The sequence below is a fragment of the Notamacropus eugenii genome, chromosome 7, assembly GCF_028372415.1.
Source record: "Notamacropus eugenii isolate mMacEug1 chromosome 7, mMacEug1.pri_v2, whole genome shotgun sequence".
NCBI lineage: Eukaryota > Metazoa > Chordata > Mammalia > Diprotodontia > Macropodidae > Notamacropus > Notamacropus eugenii.
Window position 1 is genome coordinate 130,691,959 of NC_092878.1, and position 26,763 is coordinate 130,718,721.

Genomic DNA, 26,763 nt, shown 5'->3' on the forward strand with positions numbered 1-26,763 from the left:
TATGCCTCAGGTGGAGCCCATTAAGGGAAGCTTGAAAGGGGCAGAGGTTGTTTTATAGAAAGGCCTACACATTTTGTTAACTGATAATGAGACACTGAGGCTCTGGGTCATGAGGATCAGCTCTGAAAAGTGTATTTATATTCTGAGGTGAATTTTTGCTTTGGGGACTTGAAATAAGGTTCATGTGTCAGATGAAACTCTGGATAGTGGTTAAGGAGCTCCTCCCTTCCCTCCTCCCTGCTCTGCTCCACTTCAAAAATCAAGATGTAGTGTTTCTCTCTCTGGTAACTATGTATGTATTGCTTATGGTCAGACAGAAGCCCTGTCTGTTGGTTTTTATTTTTCTGCTTGTATTTTCTCTGCTGGTATATGTGATTAAAGATTTTTGACCTCTCCAAAGTTGTTTTCCTTTTAGAAAAGCAGATCTAAGAACCTTTGCTAGCAGGCCATCCTGGATGTGTCAGGTTGCTTACTGCTACATAAAGCAAAAAGGGACAGTCATTAGCCAATGTGAAGTCAGAGTAAGGATCATGGCCTGAGAAAGTACTTGGGATTGAAGGATCTAAGGTACTGATGAGGGAAAAGCAAAGGTTTAGGATGAACGAAGCATAGTGAGAGATAGAATGAAAGCAGGCAAGTGTATAAAATATCTAGTCAAACATGGATGTCCATTGGTCGCCATAACCAACTGTAATACATTAATAAAGTATACAAGAAAGTGGAAATATAAAAAAATAGAGTAAAGGTCAGAGTTTCTAATTAGGGAAATGAAGCATTCTTCTTGAGAAAAAAGAGAGAATGACTTCAAGGTGGGTTATACCATAACTACCATATCTTTCTTTCATCAATAAGTTCAGTACTTGGCTTACAATCTTTTTTTCTACCCCAAGCTCTAACCTCATGCCAGGGGACTTCAATATACAAATTAAATTCTCCATCAAATATTCTAACTTCCTGGTTCTTCATTCTACCCAATTCTCATGTTTTCTCCTCCACTTCATCTCAACTGCATATAGACATGATCATACAAGTGATCCTGTCATCACTCATAAGTATTTAACTTTCATATTCATGAACTTCAAAATTTCTGTCTCTGATTATAATATTTTATCATTCCATCTTTCCCTATATTTTATGACTTTCAAACCTGTTCTTTATTTTCACTGTGACCTCCATAACTTCTACTCCTCAGTTATTTCACAGACTATAATTAGCACTGCATTGTCCATGCTCTGCTTCCATCCCTATGTTGACCCATTGGTAAACAAATTCAATTTCACAACAACTCTTGAATTCTTTGCCTTTTTTTCAATATTAAACATGACTTGACAACCTCCAGTCCTGGATTATTCCCACCATTCACTTACTTAATTCTTATTCATGTACTGTTGAATGGAGCTAGCAGATATGAAGAAACCACTCTGTTCTAGGCTAAACATGTTGAGAAAGATTATTATACTAGAGACCTCTACTTCTTCTCCTCTCACTTTCTCGACAATTTGATTTCTGCTTTCACGTCATTATAGTTAATTAACATTTATAAAATGTTTTTAAATTTTTATTCTTGTTTTCAGATCCAAATTCTCTCCCTCCTGCCCAATGAGAAAGCAAGGAATAAGATACCCAGCTTACATATGAAGTGATGCAAAATATATTTCTATGTTAACCATGTTTCTTAGGGGGAGGGAGAGGGAGGCAAGAAAAACAAAGGCAAAAAATGTGCTTCAATCTGTACTCTGAGTCCATCAGTTCTCTATCTGGAGATGGATAGCATTTTACATTTTGAATCCTTTGGAGTTGTGATAGATCATTGTGATGATCAGAATTACAAAGTTCTCTCTGGGTTCTGCTTACTTCACTTTGAATTGGTTCATATAGGTATTGCCAGGTGTTTTTTTTCCCCCTAAAACAATCCACTTCATCATTTCTTAGATCAAAATAGTATTCCCTCACATTCATAGACAGTACTTTATTCAGTCGTGCCCCAGGCGATGGACATCCCTTCAATGTCCACTTCTTTGCCACCATAAAAATAACTGCTATAAATATTTTTGTACAAATGCATCCTTTTCATTTTTTTTCTTTAATCTCTTTTTGGGTATGGAACTAGCAGTGGTGTCACTGGGTCAAAGGGTATTCATAGTTTAGTAGCCTTTTGGGCATAGTTTCAAATTGCTTTCCAGAATGATTAGATTCCTTCACAACTCCACCGAAAACAGTGCATTCATGTATGTTTTCTCAGTCCCCTTCCAGCATATGTCATTTCCCATTTTTTTTTATGTTAGCCAGTCTGATCGATGTGAAGCAGTTCCTCAGAGTTTTGTTAGTTAGCCTTTCTCAAATTATGAATGATTTAGAAAATTTATTTTTATGTAGCTATTGAAAGTTCAGATTAGTATATTTTTAAAAGCTCCATTTATTGGTATGCTTTCTGGGGTTAAGAGAAATGAGAGTTACATTTTTTCAGAAGCTTTCTCAGCTTTTATTGATATGATCAGATGGTTTCTATTGTTTATATTATTAACTAGACTTATTCTATTTAGTTTTCTTTATGTTAAAGAAACCCTACATTCTAGATAAACATCTAACCTAATCTTAGTGTATAGTATTTCTAACATTTTCATAGCCTATTTGCTGTTATTTGATTTAGCATTTTTGCAAGATATCTTTATGACCTGATATATGGTCAGTTTCTGCAAAGGTATTGAGTATAACTGAAACTATGTGAATTCCTTTTTAATCTCGTTCAGTAATCACCAGAGAGAAATTTCTAATATTTTTATGTCTTATTTAATATTTTATTTTTCCCAAACACATGTAAAAAACAATTTCAACATTCCTTTGTTTTTTCAAATTTTGAGCTCCAAAATCTCTTCCTCTCCCCCCTTTTCTCCTTTATTAAGAAGGCTAGCAGTTTGACATAGGTTATACATGTGTGGTTGTGCAAAACACATTTGCATGTAAGTCATTCTGTGAAAGAAAACACAGACCAAAAAGAACCCCAGAAAAATAAAGAAAAATATCTTTACCTGCATTCAAGCTCTACCTATTCTTTCTCTAGAAATGAGCAACACTTTTAAGTCCTACAGAACTGTCTTGGATCATTGTATTGTTGAGAATACCTAAATTATTCATGGTGGATCATCATACAATATTGCTATTACTATGTAATATGTTCTCCTGGTTCTGCTCATTTCACTTTGCATCAGTTCATGTAAAACAGTCCATGTTTTTTCCAAGAGCATCTGGTTCATCATTTCTTAAAGCACGATAGTATTCCATCACAATCACATTACCAACTCGTTCAGCTGTTCCCAAATTGATGAACATCCCCTCAATTTCTAGTTCTTTGCCACCACTAAAAGAACTGCTATAAATATTTTTAATACACATTGGTCCTTTTCCTTCTTGTTTTTCTATCTCTTTGGGATACAGAGCTAGTAGTGGTATTGCTTGGTCAAAGGGTACACATGGTTTTATAGACCTTTGAGCATAATTCCAAACTGCTCACCAAAATGGTTGCATAAAACTTCACCACTACCACATTAATATTTTAATTTTCCCATATTCCCCCCAACATTTACTATTTTCCTTTTCTGTCCTAGTCACCCATCTGACAGGTGTGAGGTAGTAGCTCAGAATTGTTTTAATTTCCATTTCTCCCATGAATAATGATTTAGCATCTCTAATATTTTTTGGTCTATTCAGCACCTTAAACTCTTTCTTGTTTTTATTTTAGTTAGATTTGTCTTGGTATGAAAATGATATATTCAGATCTCCTATAGTTTTACTATCAGTTTCTTCCTGCTTTTCAATTAGGGGACAGGGAATAAGAGAAAATAAGCATTTACAGCATCAATTAAGTGCCAGACACAATGCTAAAATTGTGGTTAGTTAGTTACAGTGCTAACCACTTCATAATTATCATTTCATTTGATCCTCACAACCCTGGGAGATACTTGCTGCTATTATTATTCCTATTTTACAGATGGAAAAGACAGATGTTAATAATGTCCAGGGTCACATAGATAATGAGTGTCTGAGCTAGAACTGAGTTCAGATCTTCCTGACTCCAGACCCAGTGGTCTAGATTCTATTAAATTTTTCCTTTACTATTTAGATGCTATTTTATTTGCTGCATATTCGTTAACTATTGATATTGTTTTAAAGCACAAGGGAAATCCTATTTCCAAGTTTATTTCTTTTTTCATATTTATACTTGCCATAATCTATCTGAAATAATAATTGCTATCCCCTTCCTTTTTTTAAATTCACTTTAACCATAATAAATTTTGTTTAAGTCCTTCCTTTTAACTCTATGAATTTCTATTTTCTAATGTGATTCTTGTAAATATGTTGTTGGATTATGTTTTCTAATTTATCCTGCTCATTTCTTCTGTTTTAAATTCATAGTTATAATTTTTAGTTGTGTATTTCCTTCAATCTGTCCTTTTGTTCTTTTTCTTCCATTTGCTTACATCTCTTTACAAACGTAAATATGGCAAAAGAGAGGGAACTTTTGTGACACCTGTGATCTGGAAATGAAAAGCTGCTTACTTACAGCTCCTCTCTCACTTGCCCTGCTTCTGATCTCAGGGGTTTTCAATTTCTTTTGATTTTAATTATTTTTCTACCATTTTATATGTTTTATTTTTATTTCCAGTTCTACATTTTCACTCTCCCACTATTTCTTCTCTCACCTATTGAAAATGCAAGAAACAATGCCCTTTATGCATACTTTCATTTTAATTCTTCATGTTCCTTTTTCTGACATTTGAGTTTTTCCTCAAAAAAAAATCCCTCTTAAATAACCTCATTTTCCCTCCCTTGTACCTATTTCTCCTATTTTCTTTTGGAGTTTAATATATTTCTATAGCAACATCTTAGTGTGGGGGTGGCTAGATATAATTATATTCAGTCTTTTATTTAAACTGGTTTAGATGTAAGTGAGGTTCATGGGGATATCTTCCCCCACACACCTTTGTCCAAAATTAAATACTATTCATCTTATGAAACTCTATTATGTAAATTTGTCTCTCCCTTTCCTCCTCATATGTTCTCTAAATATCTTCTCCTGTCCTTTCCATTTTTGTCACCTCCTTAAAACATAAAAACAGAATAAAATCACCAACAGATTCTCTGTCATTTGACCTTTCTCTGTCACCCTTAAAAATATTAGAGGAGACATTTTATTCCCTCATTAGCATGTAAAGAATAATCTCACATAATTTCTTTTAATTAAACCAATGTGCATAGACTTCTATGTTTCTCTTAGCTCCTACATTTACATATTAAAATGTCTACTCAATTCTACTCCCCCCCCCCACATTGTGAACATGTGGAAATCCTCTCTTCCATTAAATAAAATTACGTTTAATTTTTCCAAATAAATTATTCTTGGTTGTAAGCTTTTATCTTTACCTTATACAGTCTTGAAGTCCAAGATTTTCTCTCCATTATTGTGGCAGTTGTCAACTATCATGTGGTCCCTACTATGGGTCCTTTGTACTCAAACTTTTTTTGGCAGTATTTAGTATTTTTTCTTTGACCTGGAAACTCTGGATTTTTTATCTTAACACTTGAAGGAGTTTACTTTTTTTAGTTTCTTTCCTAAGGTGATGGGTCAATTCTTTCTATTTGTACTTTGTCCTTTGGTTTTAAGTTCTAGGCAATTTTTCGTTAATAATTTCTTGAAATATGGTAGGCATTTTTTCAATTGTGCTTTTTTCAATAGTTCAATAATTCTTAGAACCTTTCTCTTTTATTTATTTTTCAGGTTAGTTGCTTTTGTTATTTTCATTAATTCTCTGCTTTAAAAAAAAACCTTTTGATTTTGTTTTAATCTCATTTCATTGTCATTATTTTCTCTTTCATTTGTTCTAATTTTGAAAGCATTCATTTCTTTCATGTGTTTTTCATTGTTCTTTCTAGCTATTCAGTTTCTTTCAAGTACTCTTATAATCTTTGAGATCAGGACATTGTTTTTTTCTCTCAGACTTTACATCATCTTCCTCAGGGTTTAACCCCAGGTATTTCTCAGGTCGAGTTATTTCCTAATAGTATGAGATTTATTTTTATTTGGTCTTCTCAGCAGCTATAACGTGCAAATTGGAGTGAAGGTAGTGGTCCTGTGCTTGGGGGAAGCTCCACATCTGCAATCTTTCCCCTTCTTTCAAACAACTCCAGGGCTCTTCTGTTGCTAGTCCCTGCCTAGCAGAGTCTCTCTTTGGCCCTAGGTTTCTGGGGCTTCTATCCTGCATTAGCAAATAATGACTCAGTGAAACAGGGAGATTAAAAGAAAGTCAAAAGCTAAGGTTCTGCCTAGACAACTCTTTCTGTCCTCCAGGGATTAAGGTATTTTCCCTACCACTACCATCACCATGATCGTTGGATTTGCCATTGGACTTGTGCCATACTTTTCATTAACCCTGGTTTCAGGGTTTATGCAGAATTCTAGCGATTCTTCCGTTCATCTCTTGCCCAGGAGGAGGAGGAGTGTACAAGTGATTCACTTTATTTCTTTTTTAATTGGTGAATTTTTAAGCTTCATTCAGATATTTGCAGGACATCTGGCCTCTTCCAGGCATTAGTTGACCAACTTCTTCTCACAACCCCATATCCCCTTCACTCTTCTAAATCTTCCGTAATATGGTTTCTGATCTCATTACTCAACTAAAATTTCCCTCTCAACGTTACTCATGCTCTCTTACTTGACAAATATAAAAGCTTTTCCTCAATCCTCATCCATTTTAATTCTTTGTAACATTTGAAACTTCGTCTCTTGATCACTTTCTGGATATTCTCTCTGAATTTTCAGGACATTGTTTGCTTCTGGTTCTCCCCTACCTTACCCACTAATACCTCCAGTATTAAATATAAATTGCTTTGGTTTGAATTCAGAGCTCTTCACAACTTGAATTCCTCCTAAATTTTGAGTCTTCTATATTACTTCCTTGTATACGCTTTATGATTCACCTGTATTGGCATACTTGTTTCTCACACATGCTACTCTGCCTTCAAGTGTTATGGCTTTATACTGGCTATACCTTAATGCCTAGATGCTTTCCTTTCTCACTTCTACTTCTTAAAATTCTTAACTCAAAAGAAATGCCACCTTCCAAGGGAACTCTCAAATGCTTACAAGAATGTAATTGACTTAATATCTGATAGTAGATTTTGTTTCTTCAAAGAATCATAGATTTAAAGCTGGAAGAGGCCATTCAGTCTGATCTCTTTATTTTATAGTTGAGAAAACTGAGGATCAAATCTCTCTGTGACTTTCCCAGAGTTACATAGCTAGTAGGGGTCTAAGATGGTATTTGAACTCAGAGCTTCATGAATACAAGTTCCAGAATCAATACACTCCTGTTCACAATCTCCATGTTATTGACTATTTTTAGATTCTTATTTATTTTATTTTTAATTTACAGAATAAAACAAACATTCTCATAATGTAATATAATACTTAAAAGATGATTACATATGAAACAAATCTGTTATGTACAACTTGCTATTCCTTTTCAATATATAATAAAGTTATCACATAATATTTTTCCTTTTTTTGCTTCCCTCCCCCCCACCCTAGAGATAACTACCATTGGACACAAATGTGCTTGTGTATGTGTGTGTGTGTATGTGTGTGTGTGTATATACATACATATATATCTTTGTGTGTGTATATATATATATGTACATGTATATATATAATCATTCTATGCATCTATTTGTCAGTTCTTTCTTTGATGCACATAGCATGTTCTTTCATATGTCCTTTGTAGTTAGTTCTTGGTATTTATAATAGTCAAAATGAATTATTTGCTCAAAACCATTCTTCAAATTTATTGCTGTTATTGTATACAATGTTTCCTTGGTTCTGCTCATTTCACTATTCTTTCTTTTGTGCAAGTCTATTCATGTTTTTCTAAGCTCCTTGAGCTCATCATTTCTTATAGTGTAGTAGTATTCTTTCACAATCATATACCACAACTTGTTCAACCATTCCTGAATTGGTCGGTATCCCTCTGATTTCCAGTTCTTTGCCACCCCAGAGAGAGTTGCTATAGATATTTTAAAACATATAGATTGTTTTTCCCTAATCATATTTGGAAATAAACCTAGTAGTGTTATTACTGGGATTGGTACAGGTATCAAATTATTGACTACTAAAAAAGCATTTTTTTAAGTAGGGCAAATACTTCTACCAAAGCTCTTCTCCTCTAAGTCCATCTCCCATTAAAATCATGCAAAATTCCTTGGAAGATGTCACAATGCAATTAAATTTTCTAGGGATACTACCCACACAAGACCCAGAAATGAGAGATTCATGATGGTCAAAGTTATTTTCCATCATAACGGAGGTCATGCGGTGAAGAGTTCAAATGAAAAAAGGATCCCTAATAATTTCCTGAAGATGATTCTGTTTGAAGATGACAAAGTACTAATTGCTTCAATACTAGGAGCATTCATAACCCTTGCCAATGTGATCCATAACCTAAAAGAGTTTAGCCTAACTGTCTATAGGGAAAAAGCACATGGTCTATTTATCTATAAAATGGAGTAATAAAAGAAATCCTCAGGGATAGTATCATTTACATGAAAGCACTTGGTAAGAATAAGGAAATATTTAAATATGTAAGCTATACTCAAAAGTTCAAGTTATTCTATGTACTTATTGATGTGGGTACTCTGGTGCAGCAAGTGTAACTCTCCTCCATGCCCTCTTATGAGTCCTACAAGTCTGCCTGACATCAATTCCAGCTATTCGTTGTCCCTTAGAGGCTGAATGTCCAACAAAATGCCAATAAGGAGGTAATAACAATGTATTCAAAATATTTATTATTAACAAATTGGATTTATACCAGGAATACATTAATGGTTCAACATTAAGAAATTGTAAATACAATTAATCATTGTACCAAATTGAACACTGGGTGTGAAATTAGAAAAACCTAAGGCCAAATCTGGTCTCAAATACTTGCTAGTCATATGACCTTGGGGAAAATTGCGTAACCTATTTGCCTTGGTTTTATCAACTGTAAAATGGGCATAATAATAGGAATTGTTATGAGGATCAAGTGCTTGGAAAATAATAGGTGTTATATGAATGGTAATTATTATTACAAAAAATCATTAAACTCACAATATTATATGTACATTTACATAAAAGTGACAAAACACAGCATTTGTTAATGTTTAAATTTTTTAAGAGAACAAAATTACTTTTCTCCTGCAAAAATAATTTTAATATCAAAATATCTGCTTTCAATAAAGAGCTGGCATTTTAAATAATGATCAAGGATAACACAAGGGAATTCATTGTTTCAACTAGTATTTAATTTAATTCTAGAAATATTAACTATAACAATCAAAAATAATTTGGAGAAGAAAACATACGCAGTTAGTGGACACAATTATCTCTATGTGCAAATGCATTGATGATTTATTTTGAGAATCCCAGAGTTTCAGTGAAAAAAAAATTGATACTTTTCAGATAAACAAGTAAAATACCAGAATACTAAAGAAATCTGCAAGGTTATCAAGTTGTCTGTATTTTACTAAGACCAGGAGCAAGAGATCTAAAGAGATATTTCATGAAAAATAACTGAAAATGAATCAAATATGGTAGAATTATCATACCAAGACAAATTCAGGACTGATATGAATTGAATAACAAAATACTCTTTAAAGGAATGAAAATAAAGGAGATGAAATAAAGGAATGAAAATAATGGATAAATAGTCAATATTCATGACTAAACTGTGTTAGTGATAATACTAATTAAATTAATTTATGGATTTAATGCTACATCAATCAAAATCAGCAGTAATTCTGATTACTACAAAGTAATATTTTGTAGAGTTAGACATAAAACAACCCAATTCACTTGGAAGAAAAAATGAAGAAAATAGAAATAATGGAAATTATCATTTACCAAACTATATTACAAATCAGTAGTCATCAGATCTACTTAATATTAGTTAAAAGAGTACCTTAATAAGACATAATAGATAAACAAGACCTAGAATTAAATGAACATAGTGGCCTAGTGTTCAATAAATATAAGAACAAGAATTAAATATGAGCAATGCTCTTAGTTCAAATAGAACTGCTGGAAAAAGTCAGTGAAAAGTAGCTTACGTTAGTACCTTCTACCATATAGAAAATATACAAAATCAGTTCCAAATGGTAAAAGTATCTCTGTAGAGTTTAAAATTAGAAGAGAACAGAAAAATATGTGGTTACAGATATGTGGTGAGGGAGAGAGTACATAATAAATAAAAGCATAAAAATGATTACAAAAGACAAAACAGACCATTTCAAATCTATAGGATTAAAAAAAAATCTTTTGCAAAAATAAAATCAATAGACAAAATTTGATGACCAAAGTTCAAATCTGGCCTCAGACACTTACTAGTCATGTGACCTTGGACAACTCACTTAACCTCTTTTTGCCTCAGTTTCCTTACCTGTAAACTAGTGATAATAATAGCACCTATCTACCAGGGTTATTGTGAGTTATATGAGATAATATTTGAAAAGCACTTAGCATAGGATCTGACTCATAGGAGATGCTATATATAAATACTATTATTACTACTAGAAATAGTATTACTATTGTTAAATGGACACAATTATATTACTGAGCCCCTTTCTAGTAGGTAAGTTATCAATGGATAGGAACAATTTTTTATAAAGAAAATTGCCAACTGATAGAGATAAAGGGCATTGATCTAGATGAACTCTGAAGTGTCTTCAAAATCTAAATCCATAGTTCTATGATCATATGAATACAAAGTAAGGCAATTTTTTAAGTTTTCACTCCATACAAAACAAAATGGCAGAAATGGCAAAAGATAGCAATTGTGAGTGTTGCACAATCATATGCCTGCCATGTTGTAGATTTGTGAGTTGTTCAAACTGTGCATATACAACAAATGTTACTGGGCTGTTTTTTGTAACCTTTGACAGCAATACGGTTATAACCCATACCCTTCCAGGAAAACAAAGACAGAAATAAATGTCCTATGCATACCAAATTCAGCATAGCAGCACTTTTATTTTCTGGTGACCCAACACTAAATAGAAAGATTCTCATTGACAGTGTAATGGATGGAGAAATTGTGGAATATTAATGTACTAGATTGTTTTTTCGTCTTAATAAAGGACAAATATGAGTCATTTGGAAAACTTCTATCAATAGCTTCAATGAGGAACATGGACCAAGAAAATAACATTTACTGTGATGATCATGCTGTAAAAGAAAGATAACAGGGGAAATCAGACCGAAATCATTGGCCAGTGGTTCTCAAGATGATATGTTGATACACATAGCCCTTTTCATAGAGACTATGGCTGTTGAATGTTGCATGTTCTATCTAATGGGAACACTGTTTCTCTTGGTTTTGTTTGACTTTTTTTTACGGTAACAAAGGATGTGGCAGTAAAAAGGATGTGAGGAAGTGTCTGATGCACAAAATAAAAGTCATCTAGTGTTTTAAATAATATGTCTATATCATTAAATCAAAAGATTCATGTGTCATTCTGAAAGAATTCTGATATAAGAAAAGGAGATAGGGATTGTAAGCCCACTTCTGATATTAATTTACCTGGGTTAACTAGGGTAAGCTACTTGGTCTCTCTAGTTCCAATTTTCTTATCTGTGAAAGGAGAAATCTGGACTAAAAGATGCTATTGCTTATTGTACTTATTGCAACCAAAGATCCTAGTTCTGATTCTGCTGGTACAAAATCAATTGAGAATGATAAGTTGGACCTTCTTGGCAGTTGAATTAACTCTTGGTGGCTCCTTGGATGTCACTGAGTTACTATTTCAGAGAACTGTGAGAATCTGCATTGTATTGTCATTACATCAAGAATGTTCCTTTTCATGTCACAGTTTCCCCTAAGAGTGATAATTACTGACCTCTGCCTCCTTTATGGAGTGAAAGAAAAATCAAGAACTGAAAACATTTAACAATTACATTTAACAGTCTTTTATTAGTGTTTAGAAAGGGACTTCACACAGCTTTAGTCACAGCAGTAGCTCATTACTTCAAACTAGAAGCAGCTTTAAGTAGTTTAAATGTATATTTTCTTATCACAAGATCCAGAGTTGATAGTCATTCATTCATTATCTGTTGGTTCTATAACTACTAAAGTGTCACCTTAAATTAAATACCCTTCACTGAAGTTCTTAACTGTATGCTTACTAAGTTAGAAAAGGAGCACCTGTGAGAAAACATGGTTGCTGTATCTAGGGATCTAAAGGGACACACACTGAGAAACAAGATGATTACTTCAAAGAGCATCATTAGACTCCTTAATATTTAATAGATCCCTCAAAGGATCTCAGAGGTTTGCAGAGTAAACTAGGATAAGGTAAATTGCTACTATTTGACAATGCTCACAGCTACAAAAGTAATGGTAATCTAAAATTTGCATGGGCTCTGACCTCTAACAATAAATGCAATAGATCTCTTCGTGATGCAGAAATAACCAAAGGAAATGTAATACTATACTATGGCCATCAGCAGATACCCTCAAATCATTTCGATGTTAACAGTGAATGCGATCACATGGGAAATTACTTTTCTAAGTTTAGATGCCTTTTACCATTGCCATTATGATGGCCCCAATAAGTGGACCCAGAAGAGTAGGAGATAACCAGAAACCATATATATGAAATAGTGGCCCCTAATTTTACATTCCCAAATAATATGCAATTTGTCCAAGTCTTGTGGGACTAGATTTGCAATAAAAAATACAAAATTCATGTGTGGTTATTTTTAAAATGCCTCTGGAGTGCTTTTTATTTGGTACAGAAAGTTATCACCCAAGGCAGCTAACTTTATTTCCCTAAGACAAGTTGAGCTGAGATAAATCAAATTGGTGTTCATGCTACTAACTGAGTCCTTCTTCTTTCAATTTCTCAGAGAGCTGATATAGGAATTTCTGCATTAACCATAACTCCAGATCGTGAAAATGTGGTAGACTTTACAACCCGTTACATGGACTACTCTGTGGGTGTGCTGCTGCGCAGAGCTGAAAAGACAGTGGATATGTTTGCCTGCCTTGCCCCATTTGACTTCTCGTTGTGGGCTTGCATTGCTGGCACTGTACTACTAGTGGGACTGCTGGTCTACCTCCTAAATTGGCTTAACCCTCCACGATTACAAATGGGATCAATGACTTCTACCACCCTCTACAATTCAATGTGGTTTGTGTATGGATCCTTTGTTCAGCAAGGTAAGGAGAAAAATAACAAAAAAGTAATTTAACTGCTTACGTGAATTCAGTTCCCATATTTACAAATTTTCCACAATTATTTGTTTGAATGCAGATAAATAAATTTCTCAGCATATTCCATATGTTCTCACACCATTAAGCACATTGTTCTTAATAATGGTTAATTCTATTTTGAAAATATGTTTAATTTCATTTTAGAAAAACATGGTCACAGTTGAAATCTATGTCACAGATCAGATTTTCTTCCAAAAATTTTGAGTATTTGCTAGACTGGTCTTCTCAAGTGATAACATTCAATATATAAACAAGTGATTGATGTTTTGTTTTATTTTGTTTTAATTCAAGCACAGGAAAGGGTGATCAGATTTTTTCTCTTTTCTTTTCAGAGCTTTTACTTAATATGTTAGCTAAATAAATAGACGTGTAAACATTTGATGATGTCAAGATTACCCTAAAATTATATGTATATATGATTTAAGATCTTATAGTTAATATTAATTCTAATACTTTATCAATACAGTTATATTTCTTGACATTTAATTCAAAAATTACCCTCCATTCTCCAACTTTCAAACTATACAGTGTCTTGGATAGTATTTCACAATGACTTCATTCATTTGCAGAATGGGAATATAATCATATAACACTTTATTTCAGTTCATGATCACTTCCTATGGTGGAATTGTATCATAGGGTCATTCAGTAAATAAATTTGTATTTACTTTGGGAGTAGCTAGGTGGCCTTGTGGATAGCGTGCTAGATCTGGAGTCAGGAGCATTCGTCTTCCTAAATTAAAATCTGAACTTAGACTATTATTAGCTGTGTGACCCTGGGCTTAACCTTACTCAGTTTCTCATCTGCGAAATGAGCTAGAAGAAAATGGTAATGCCATTCCAATGTCTTTGCCAAGAAGATTCCAAATAGGGTCACAAAAGTCAGATAAGACAAAAACAGCTAAACAACAACAATTTACTTGGCATATTTCATATTTAATCTTTTTTTCAGATTGTTTTTCCCCATTAGACTATAAGTTCCTTCAAGGCAAAGATTGCATCATTTTCTTTGTATCCCTAGGGTCTAATACAATGTCTAGCATATAGTAGGTGTTAATGTTAACCTGAATTGGATTGGATTGGATTGCACAAATATGTATGAATGTCTACTATTTAGAAACTGTTACTAGGTACTAGAAATACAAAGATGGATGTGAAAATATGTCCTGCCTTCATAGAGATTATATTCTATTAATGAAGAGCTTAAATTTTATCAATAGCTCATGCACCTATGATAATTTTCCTAAATGGGAGTAGCCTATGCAACAGAGTTGTTGTTGTTGTTGTTGTTTTTGCTTTAAAGCATAAAAGCTTTAGTATTTTTCACTGTCTATATAATCTTAACCTTTTTCTGAAATATTTTGTGTAATCATATATACAGCCAAGTACTTTATTGTCCATTGGTAATAGATTCTAATCCAATACCGAGGCAACATAGTTAAAACCAGCTAACATTTTCCTAATTTAAGAAGTTTTATTCCATGGTACATGTGAAAGCACATGTTTGTCTAGTCATAATTTTTATTTGTTCCCAAACCTTTCTGCTCTTCTAATTGTATTCAAGTAATCAGGTTGAATCAGTGAATTAAGAATTACTACATAATTTGTTAATCTAAGTAATGGAATAAACCTACTCTGATTATCGTGCAATGGTAAATGAAGAAGACACTGACAAGAAAAGGTCATTGCCAAATCTCTTCTCATTAACACTCACCCAACTATAAATAATGTCATTAGACCCTGCATTGGGAATTCCCACCATTGAGAATCTATTATAAAGATCTTAATAAAAAGACAGAGGCTTCCCTATTGAGACCCACATCCCGAAAGATGAACCTTTGAGTATTCTGAATAGTTTCAACTTCTGCTTTTCATGGACTTACTGACAAACAAAATATGTCAAAGTGTCCCTTTGAAACGCAAAATCCAATGGATAGTCAAGTGAGAAAGGAGTGATAATATGATTATAAATGATTAAAAGATAATAAAAGTTATAAATATCAAGGCTTTTGCTTCACAAATGCCTCACAGGTTTCCGTTGTTCAAGTTAAGTACCGCAAATTTAAAGGCTGAGTATATCTCTCTACTCCCATAGCTATAATGATTAGCCTCCAACCAGCTATAAAACCTATAGATTAATCAAAAATTTAAAGAAAGTATATTAACAATAGCTGCCACTGACAATGATGATTCAATTATTACTTTTCAAACATCATTTTTCTTCTTTGTTCATCATGAGTTTAAGGTGAAACATTAATTTTAAATATATGTACATGTATATATATATATGTGAAATTACTCATATGTACATATATTTATATGCTGCCTCTTTAAGCCCTGATTTTTAAAATTAATACGAAATTCACAAGTATTATGAAAAACAAACTCTATGACTTACAATTCTATGCTCCAACAAAAGAACTGTAATATGTTATGATTTTCAATAAGTGTGTGCGTGTGTGTGCATGTGTGTATGTGTGTGTGTATATGTATGTATGTATGTATAAGGGAAGTACAGCTGTTATTTCAGAATTGCAAGCTTTATTGAACAACTAAAGCAGATTGAGTAGGGATAAAGAGGCATTTCATGTGATATTAAAGAGATCTTGAAAAGGGAGTCTGGGGACAGATGAGAAGCAGAAAAATGTTAAATATATGTGAGTTGCTTACTAAGGCTGATTTTGTTTTTAACTGTAGTTTCAGAGTGTTCCCAGTTTAACAGCTCAGGGAACCCAACTGTGCAAAAGCAGTATGGTCTGTTACAGAACTAGACTCAGTACATCTGTTTGACTATAACATTAAAGCTTGTGAATTAGGTTGTTAAATGCATGAATGAAAGAGCAGTTTTACATAGATTTTACTGTCAATTTCCTGGTTTCCCCTATCATCATGCCTATATACTCCTCCCTGAAATCTTCATGTTTATTAGAAAAGTATAAAATAATATGAGAACTCACATCCATTAATACACATTCCGATGTCATCTTGAGCCACCCACAGATAATCTTTCTATCTACTTCGCAAATATTTATAACTAAGTATTGTTTGTTGTGAGGTGTTTTTTTTTTTTTCCTTTTGCAAAGTGAAAACTCATAGTTGCTAGCTCAAGTTAAACAAGTTACCTCTAGGATGACATCCACTATAAATGGTATTGGAGTATTTGGAGCTGGGGAAGAAATCACAGGGAGCAGCTAATGGGGAACATGAACAGAGAGGTCAGGCAAGCCACAGGCAAATGAGATCAAATTAAAATGTTTCTGGTGTCAGAAGCAGACAATAATTATATAGAAGGGGAAAAGGAAGAAAATTGTCTACGATAACTCTGAAAGATGCTATTGAGAAGTAGAAGGAGGACCTTTAGGATTGCTAGGAATGTTGAAGTTTCAGAATGGTGTGTACAGTCCAAGAATTCATGTAACAGATAATCAATTGGCTTATAGCTTGTGGAATTGATTTTGAAGAAAAATAGTTCTTCTTCTCTCCTAGATGAATTTCACTGTAATACAAAGAATCAGAATTTTCCCTATCACTTCTAAAGAGGGGAAGTTTAGACTTTCTCCTTTATGGATCCAGAGGCTTAAAGAGGATGTATTAGCAAAGGAGTAGCTCCTTTGTGCTCCAAATTGAAGGATAACAATTTAGCAGAAGGAAAACATCCATTTTAATAGGACAGACATCAACATATATGAAGTTTCCACATGATCTAATCACAGGAGCCCAAAGGATTCACTCCTCCTAATGCAGATACCAAAAAGATCCATTTATAATGTTATCCAATATTTCACATTCAATTTGAACCCTAGCAAAAAACTTATTAGCTGAAGCTCTATTGTTTACTGTCCCTAGTGAATACAGAGAAAATGAGACTAATTCCTGGCGACAGGTTAGTTGACTAGATGAGTAAGTTTCCTTCTGTACTTTCATCAACTGTTAGCTCAGAAATTCCCTCTGTAGTACTTGTTTATTTCAGAAACACATCTCTGTTGTCATTAATCATGACAGGCATGTCTTAACCAAAGTAGCACCCAGAACTATTTATACTGTCACAGTCACTTAAGGATTTCCCTGAACTGATTGGAAAGATGACAAGGCACTTAATTTTTTAAAAAGTCATCAGAATTGTCCAGCATTTAAAGTCATGTACTCAAAGAAAGAGCTCCCTGATGTTCCATCTGCATGAGTAGAGGTACTGTGGTTTGAGGAGATTATACAGTTTGAGTAGATAATATATTCTGTGAATATTTTTAATAATTCAGTCTTACATATGGGTATATGAACCAGACAGAAGCAGTCCTGTTCTGATATACTGGCTGAAGTGGTACTCTGTGCTTCTAAAGTGATTTAATGGGGTAGAACTGCCAAATCTTTTCTACATTGCAGATATAAACTGAAGTGAAAAAGTCTCTCCCAAGTAAACCTGGCCTTCAAAGAGTTAATATTAAACAAAAACAAAAAAAAGTAAAGGACAAATTAAGTTACCACCTCTGAACCTGAGCTGACATAAACAAAGTTGTCTTGGCTCTTTTAAAAGCAGCTCTGAAAATAATCTATATTTACAAATGAGGTTTTCCTGTTTATGGGGGGGAAAAGATGTCTCCTAAGAGACATACAATGAAGGGCAATACTTGATATAGTCATAGTTGGTTTTTTTTATTGTTCCCAAAAGTGCTATAAGAAAATATATTAAAAAACTCTGAATCTAAATGATAGAAAAGCAGGTCCCAGAGGTCCTACAAAATAGTACTATTTGTCACATGAGCTGTACTCACTGTGCTTATTCCAGTAAACTTGTCTCAGTTTTCTTATGACTCCAAGAAGGAAAGGGGCAGGAATTTTTAAGAGTTAAATTTATTCCAAAGGTAATTCAGATTTGAACTCATTTAAATCAATGGACTCCACAGACTATATATATAGGTTGAGTGGGAGAAACCATGTAGTGAGGTACTTGGATCCACAATTTTTCTCTCCTACTAAATATGTAATAAGAGACCCGATAATCCATGCCTAATACTTATTGGTCACAAAGGGCTCAAGAAATTGACTTGAGCAACAGGGAAAATGGAATGAACCACCCACGTAAATTGAATGAATGAATAAAATAAAAAGGAAAGAAAAGAAAGAAAATTGTTCCTGCCATTTAAACCACCGATGATGAGTTCTTGAGGCATTTTGAAATATGGGAGTCTCACTGACTTCTGTTGAGCCCCACAACTCATAGGCTGAGAATAGCCAATAATAAAATTGTTTGGGTACAACAAGGAAATTAGCTCCTTTTGAGGGTAGGTCCACCTCATACCAAATTTTAGGACTCTGATCCCAGTAACTATTACAAGTACATAAAAATATCCCTTCTTATTTAAGTGTCATTAACACTGGTGTGTGTTATTTATGCGTTAAGACATGGATCCTTTCTACCATATGGACACACAGGAGTTGTTTTATTTGGGACTGAAGCGACTGTTTCAAGGCCTCTGTTGTTTAAAATTACATTTCATTGGCTCATCAGAAACAGACTACCGTACTTCTGCTTGCTGGACAAGCTGTTTCCTAGGCTGCAATTTACTTGCTCTAAGTCCATGTTGCATTGCTTGAAAGTGCCCCAGGATGACCTTAAAGTAATTTTTTTTGCCCTTTCCTATTTTTAGCCACCACATTTCAATTTGCTGTCTATACAGCATCTGCTTAGATAGTTGGGATGAACAATTTAGAGACTACATTGTCACCTAGGACAAGTTACAAACTGAAGACTGATGAGCTGTCATGTGTTGAAAATATCAAGGCATGAAGAAACCGTGAAGAAAATGGAGTATCTTTCATCTCTGGTTTTAGTTTCCTCTTCTTCAAAATGAAGAATTTGAACTAGATCAGGGGTGGAGAACCTGCAGCCTCAAGGCCACGTGTGACCCTCTCTGTCCTCAAGCATGACCCTTTGACTGAATCCAAACCCCTAAGCTAGATGATGTCCACGGACTCCTAGCTCTAATCTGTGCTGATGCTCTGCAACAAACATTTACTCATTTCTGTTTTGTTTTGTTCCGTCATGTTTCTTTCTTCCAAAAGGATCATGCAGAAGTTTAGTGTGACTGAAAGAGGAGAGGAATGGATTAGAAGTTGAGAAATCCATATTAAAATCCTATCACCATGACTTACTTATCCTGTATGACCTTGTTCAACTTACTGTACGAATATCTGTAAAATGAATGGATGGAACTAGATGAGTACTGTGTTCTCTCAGTTCTCAGTCCTATGATTGCTACATAATTCTGGTGTCCCAAATTTCTACATAATTTTGATGACTCAGATAAATTCAATGTTTCCAACCAAATAAATTTGTCCTAAAATTTTCATTCTTTTGAACAAATGTCTTAAAAACCTTGGTAAAGGAACTTTCTTTTTTCTCCCCAGGGATATTTTCTTTTTTAAAAAATATGTATATAATTATTTGTTTTTTAATTCACTTAATTATTTTTATTAATAAATTAATTATTAATTTTAATATTTACTTCTTCAAAATATGATCTCTGAATTCTCTCCTTCTCTCAAGTTCCTCCCCCACCAATTGGGAAGGCAAGCAATACAATATAAATTATAAATGTGAAGTAATACAAAACATATTTCCACATTAGACGTTGCAAAAAAAATTAAATTGAAAAGCATATGCTTCAATCTGCACTCAGAATTCATTAATTCTCTCTAGAGGTGGTTAGCATTTTACATCATGAATCCTTTGGGATTATCTTGAGTAATTGTTTTGATCAAAGTACTAAAGTCTTTCTCAGCTGTCCTTCGATGCAGTGTTGTGTACAATGTTCTCCTCGTTGTGCTCACTTCACTTTGCATCAGTTCATATAAAGTTTCACATGTTTTTTCAGGAACTATTATCCCTTCCTCAGTTCTTATGACACAATAATATTGCATGGCAATCACATACCACAACTTGTTCAGCATTTTCCCAGTTGGTGGGCAATGACTCAATTTCCCATTTTTTACCACTAGAAAAGAGCTGCTTTAAGGGTTTTTGTTTTGCTTTACATATAGATGCTTCTCTCTTTTCTTTGATCTCTTTAGTTTGCAGACCTCATGGTGGTATTGGTGGGTCAAAGAGTGCACCATTTTGTAGCCCTTTCAGTAGAGTTCCAACTTTTTCTTCAGTTTCTGAACTGCTTGCACCTCCACTACCTGTGCATTTATTATTTTTCTCTTCTGTCATGTCAACCCATGTGATAGGTGTGAGTTAGTACATGAGAGTTGTTTTAATTTGCATTTCTGTATTAATTAGTGACATCTTATTTTTATATGCCTATTGATACCTTTGATTTCTTCTGAAAAACTTATGTTTTTATTTTTTGAAGATTTATCATTTTGAGAGTGGTTCTTTTATAAATTTGCCTCAGTTTCTACATATTTGAGAAATAAGACTTTATCAGAGAAATGTGTTATTTTTCCCAATTTCCTCCATTCCTTCTACTTTTGGTTGCATTAGTTTTTATTGCACAAAATCTTTTAAATTTAATGTAATTACCATGATCAGTTTTACCTTTCACGAACCTCACTATCTCATTTGGTCTTAAATTTTTTCCTAATTCACAGATCTGAAAGGAAAAATGTATATGCTCTCCTAATTTACTTATGATGTCACTCTTTATATTTCAATTACATGCCCATTTTGATCTTAGTTTGGTATAAGACGTGAGATATTGATCTATATCTGGTTTCTACCAGACTACTTTTCAGTTTTCCAAGCATTTTCTGTCAAACAATGAGTCCTTGCCCAAAAGCTTAGATCTTTAGGTTTATCAAAAACTATATTATTATGGTCATTTACTACTATGTATGATGTAGCAAATATATTCCACTGATCCACTGCTCTATTTCTTAGACAATATCAGATTGCTTTGATAATTGATACTTTGTAATATAATTTGAAATCTGATACTTGTAGGCTACCTTCCATTCCTTTCTTTTTCATTGATTCCCTGATTATTTTTGACCTTTCATTTTTCCAGATGAAGTTTGTTGTTATTTTTTCTAGCTCAGTGAAATAGTTCTTTGGTAGTTTGATTGGTTCAGCATTGAATAAGTAAATAAATTTGGAAAGAATTACCATATTTTTATAGTGGTTTAGCATACCCAAGAGCAATTACTATTTCCCCACGTTTAAATCTGTCTTTATTTATGTGAAAAATATTTTGTAGTTATGTTCATATAGTTCCTGGGCTTTTTCTTCTTAAGTAGGCTCCCAAGTGTTTTATTCTGTCTGCTCAAGGAACTTTTCTACCTCAGTTCCTGAAGGTATTATTTTATACTATTTCTTATAAATTATACATATCATTTAACATCTATCCTAAGGAAAAGACCATAAGGATCCATTAAAAGACCTCTATTATTTCATATTTGTAGAGCACTAGAACTTCTCATGCCAGCTGTGACATATATTTAAAAGTAAAATTATTACACAAAAAGCTTCCAACTCATTTCTGAAAACATAATTTTCATTAAAGGATAAGGGTGTTTTTCAGTTGTTCAGTCATATGCAACTTTTCATGACCCCATGGATTGTACAATCAATTGGCAAAGATGCTTGAGTGGTTTTCTATTTCCTTCTCCATTTGAGACTAACAAAGTTTAAGTGACTTGTGCGGGGTCACACCACTAGTAGGTGTCTATTGCCAAGGCAATGTTCACAGTACCAATGACAACTATGAATATGCCGGCATAGTTCTGAATCACACTGTATAACAGACTCTCCATATGGAAGGCAGGAGAAAGCATTTATTTAGATACCAAAAAGACAAATCCCAACACCAGAAAGTGAAATCCATCATAGTAACCAAGAAGTAAACACACATTAGCACTACAGGGGACAGAGCCATTCCTTAGTCATCCCCACCCTCCTGGGGCCTTCCCACAAAGCAAACACTCACAAGACTAGCTGTGCCTGCCTGTGTCCTCTCTCTCCTCCACCGTAACTGCTCTCATTGACTTACTTCCAGCTCAGTTCCATCCTTTCTGTTCCACCCATTCAACAAGCTCCTCCCATCACATTAAAGTTAGACTTTCATGTGATTTAAGCATATCACATGGGCCTATTAATGGGTGGGAAAGATCTTCAAAATAAGCAAAAGTACCTGAACAATACAGTGTCTTAGGCTGGATTTGAACTCAGGTCTTTTTGACTCCATTGCTCTAACCATTGAACCATCTAAAGCATAAGGGTATTATGCTGTAATCACCACGTACCTAACAGTCAGTATTTGACAGTATTTTAAATTGCATTTTTTGTCTATGTCTATATTTTCTTTGGTATGGGAAAGGAGTGACTTAGAACCTTCCTCTACTCAGTGCAGATCTGTAATTTGTCTATAATGTATAACTTTGAATGAGTTGACTAGATAAACTAGCTGTTACTGACTTGCCCAGGATCACATAACTAATATAGGAAAGAGGCAAGCCTTATATCTGGGTCTTACTGACTCCTGTCCATTATGCTTCTTTTAAGTTAAATAGTAGATGATAAAAAATCCATGCTACTACACATGTATATGTATGGGTGTGTATATATGCGTGTGCATGTGGATTCATAACATTTTTTAAAAAATATCATCTCTTGCAGCATCTAATTAATTTTAACAATTTCTCCACAGGTTGGTTTGGAAGAACATAGCAATATATCTATTTCAGTTTCCATATTATTGAGACAGAAGAAAAAGCAATAAAATCTTAGGGTCATAGGATGTTGCACCTTGATCACTAAGATCATTCAGCAAAATCCCCTCACTTTACTTATGAGAAAACTGTCATTTCTGAGGCTTCTCAAAGTAGTTCTAATGTGTTGTACTGCTAGAAATAACTACCAGTTTCTGAAGTCAGTATCCATTAGTAACCTAAAATTGCCATAATCTTGAGTCTATATTGTAACCAGACATGATCCATTTTTTTGTCTTTTTATTTCAAAATCTTAAGAATTCTGAATGCAGTTGTAGCTATCTACAAGGTCAGGAAGAACTATCAGTGATAGCATTTTGTATGTAAGATATTTATTAACATCCTAGCAGTTTCTCTTTTTTTTCTTCTATTTCCAAAGATGAATTCCATTTTGACCACAGGCACTTCATTCCTCTGTATTATTGCACTTCTCAGATGGCTCAAAGTCTTCAGTCTGCTGCAGTATATCCCCACCTGAGGAGCTTTAATCCGCCAGAAATGCCTGGAGCATCCCATTTCTGAATAAATTATTCCATCTTACTTATCTTTTTCTTGGCATGCATCTGGCAGTGTGGGCCATTGTACTGAGATGAACTTAAGTTCCTCTGATGGTTTCTCTTAATTAATTCTACAAATTTTATGTTTGAAATAAACTTCTTCCCTATAAACTATTTTGGACAAAGGGCATATTAAATTGATCACATGCATTTTCCCTACCAGGTGGTAAAATAATTCTTTTACATGTTCTAAGGAAACATTTATGTATGCACACACACACACACACACACACATATATACATATAACTCAGTTTCCTCATCTGTAAAATGTCCTAGAGAAGGAAATGGCAAACTGCTCCAGTATCTGTCAAGAAAACACCAAATGGGGCCATGAAAAGTCAGAGATGACTGAAATGACTGAACAACAGTGTATAGTTTCTTATTTATTGGTTGATTGGGACTGGAGTTTTGATGTCACTGATCCAAGGAAGTCCTTGTGAGGAAACTTCTGTTACCAGTGCAGATTAGCACAGTGAAATCTGTGATCTCAAAGAGTTGCTAATGGCCGCTTAGAGGCTGTGACTAACCCAGGGTCTATTATCCATTACAAGGTCACACTCATCCTCACTGACTATAATATCTTATGAAATTTAGATAGATAGATAGAAATAGAGTTAGATGGGTAGATATAGATGATATTTATACATTATATTTACAAAATATATAAATCATATATTTATATAAATCATATATATTTACATCTACATATTTACATATAAATATCTTATGATATTTATGAAAGATAGATACTAAACAGAGTGTCTTAAAACTGTTATATGTCTCTTATTATGCTATCAGTTATGGATAAACAATGAGTTTTTCAAATGAGACTTGATAGATTTAAATTGGTATGGTTTTTGTACTTTTTCCCCATCACTTCCCAGATAAAACTATTAAATAGGCAAATCACTTTACTTTTTATAGCTCCATTTTTAGCTTATTTGGACTTCTCAGATTATTTTAAAACCATTTTTAGTTTTTATATAGACACATCATATTTTAATTTCTTTGTTATCACTTTTATGAAAGTGTCTTTAAATGGACATGTTCAAATTATTTCTTCAATTGATCTATCACTTTTAATACACTAAATGGATTCTGTCACCCTGTTTCTACCCCTTAAATAAGGATAATCTGGTTCTCTGCTTCAAAAAGATATCAGACGAAACCTGGACATCAGAAATCATTCCTGCTACTGTTTGTAGAGGTTTCACAACCTGCCTCTAGATAATCTTTCATAGGTGCTATTGAGGGAGTGGGAGTGTCATGGTAGTAGTTGTGACAGAGATGCAGAATAGAGGGTAAGAATTAAAAGATAAAGGATATGCAATGGGGAGTAGTAGACTCCTCAAGTAATGCCGATCCTCAATTATTTCTTCATTCCTCATATGCCACCAAATAACATTATCACTTATTAATCTCCCAGGTGATGTGAATCATTATTACCCAAACCATTTGCCATCCTTCCCTTCTTTTCTATTCCTGAACCCGTTCTGTTTCTATCTTTCTCAACTTTTGACTATTAATCCTGAACTCATATTAAGGTTTCCTCCCTTACTCCAAGATCTGGCAACTCATCAACTGCTTAATTTCTGACTTCTCTCTTTGAATTATGCTATCACTACTTGTTCTGATGATTTCCAGAATTTATCATGATATTCTGTAGTGTTTACCCTATCTCTTGTGGAGCTTTCCTCTTTCACCTAACTTGGTCTGAAGCTGCTATTTATCACCCATTACAACCTGTAATTCAGTAGACATTTCCCTAACAACTTGGGAGCGCCTGAAGGATCGGGCCCCCAGATCTCATTGGAATCTACAAATCTACATGTTGGTTCTTCATTCTATTTTTTGTCTATGAATAAAAGAGAAGTCTAGAACTCTCCCATAATTTCGTCAATCACTCTTTTCTTCATTAAGTTATATTATATTTATTTATTATATTATTACTGTATTAATTCAAATCTTTTCCCTCCCAAGCAAAATTACATCTGATGATGCCCAACTTTCTGGATCAGAATTTTTTTAGAAATTTAGAAATGCATTCCTCCTCTTTCTGTATTTCCAAACAAAGAAAAAAATGTAGAAAAAGGAAAAAAAGCCACTCTACTTTTCCTTTTTAAGGTTATTGTTCTTCATGTAAAATGACCAATCATCATTAAATTTACAGCGATATGATCATAAAAGTCATCTATAGGATAAAGGGAGCAGGAAGGGGAGAGAAGGGAACAAGCATTTATTAAGCATCTTAGTATGATAAATATTGCGAATATTATCTCATTTGATCTTCATAACAACACTGGAAGGTAGGTACTATAATTAACCTCATTTTACCATTGAAAAAATGGAAGCAGAAAGAGGTTAAGTGACTTACTAAGTGTCACATAGCTAGGAAATGTCTCAGGATCTTCCCCTTCCAGTTTGATTTTTTGTTTTTTACTAAAGGGGCCATCCCTTGAGTAACTACTTTGATTTTTTGTTTTTTACTAAAGGGGCCATCCCTTGAGTAACTACTTGAAGAAGCCTATTCATTGATAGGTGTATCTCACTCAAAGTGAGAACGTGATAAGGCTTTAGCCTGAAAGGGCCAGGGTCTCCCATTGCATCCTGGGCCATCTCCAGTCATCCTGATGAATGTCAGGCCATGGACTCAGATGGCTCAGGAGAAAAAAGTGAGGTCGTGACTTTGCACAGCCTTCCCTCATTCAAATCAAAGTCAATTGTAAGTCATGTCATCATCCTGATGTTGTGGTCCTCTTGGAGAACGAAGGACAAACCTAACAACCTCTTGATTCCAAGCCCACAGCTTTATCTACTATTATGTGATCAGGTGGAATCTATAAATAATCCACAATTATTCTCAAAGATTGTTTGGCATACTGTAGGATGCGGGCAGGGAGATGCAAGAAAGGGAAATAAGGACTCTTTAGTAGCTGAAATAAAAGTGGTTATTTTATATAATACTCTAAATTAAAGAAGCAATTTATACAAGATGGACACATCAAACTTGGAATGAGTAAACTTTTGAGCAAGTAAATTACATAGCATGCGTAGCTAACTGATGAACCAAGAGAGAGTAATTTGGCAGAGAAACAGTCATTTCTAGCACGGAGAGGCAATTTACCAAGCATTTACACTAGGGAAAGCTTAGGAAATGTTCAGTAATTGCAGAGGTCAAACTTGTGGGCCATTTTGCCTTCCT

At 33.9% G+C, this 26,763-nt stretch overlaps 1 protein-coding gene across 3 annotated transcripts in view; it reads left to right on the forward strand.

Annotated features, from left to right (window-relative positions):
• GRID2 (glutamate ionotropic receptor delta type subunit 2) overlaps positions 1-26,763 on the forward strand; it is a 1,741,897-nt gene that overhangs the window by 1,361,733 nt on the left and 353,401 nt on the right. For all 3 annotated transcript variants that reach the window (XM_072624913.1, XM_072624914.1, XM_072624915.1), the window contains one exon: positions 12,932-13,244. In XM_072624913.1, coding sequence (XP_072481014.1) covers positions 12,932-13,244 — 313 coding nt within the window. The remainder of the gene's footprint in view (positions 1-12,931; positions 13,245-26,763) is intronic.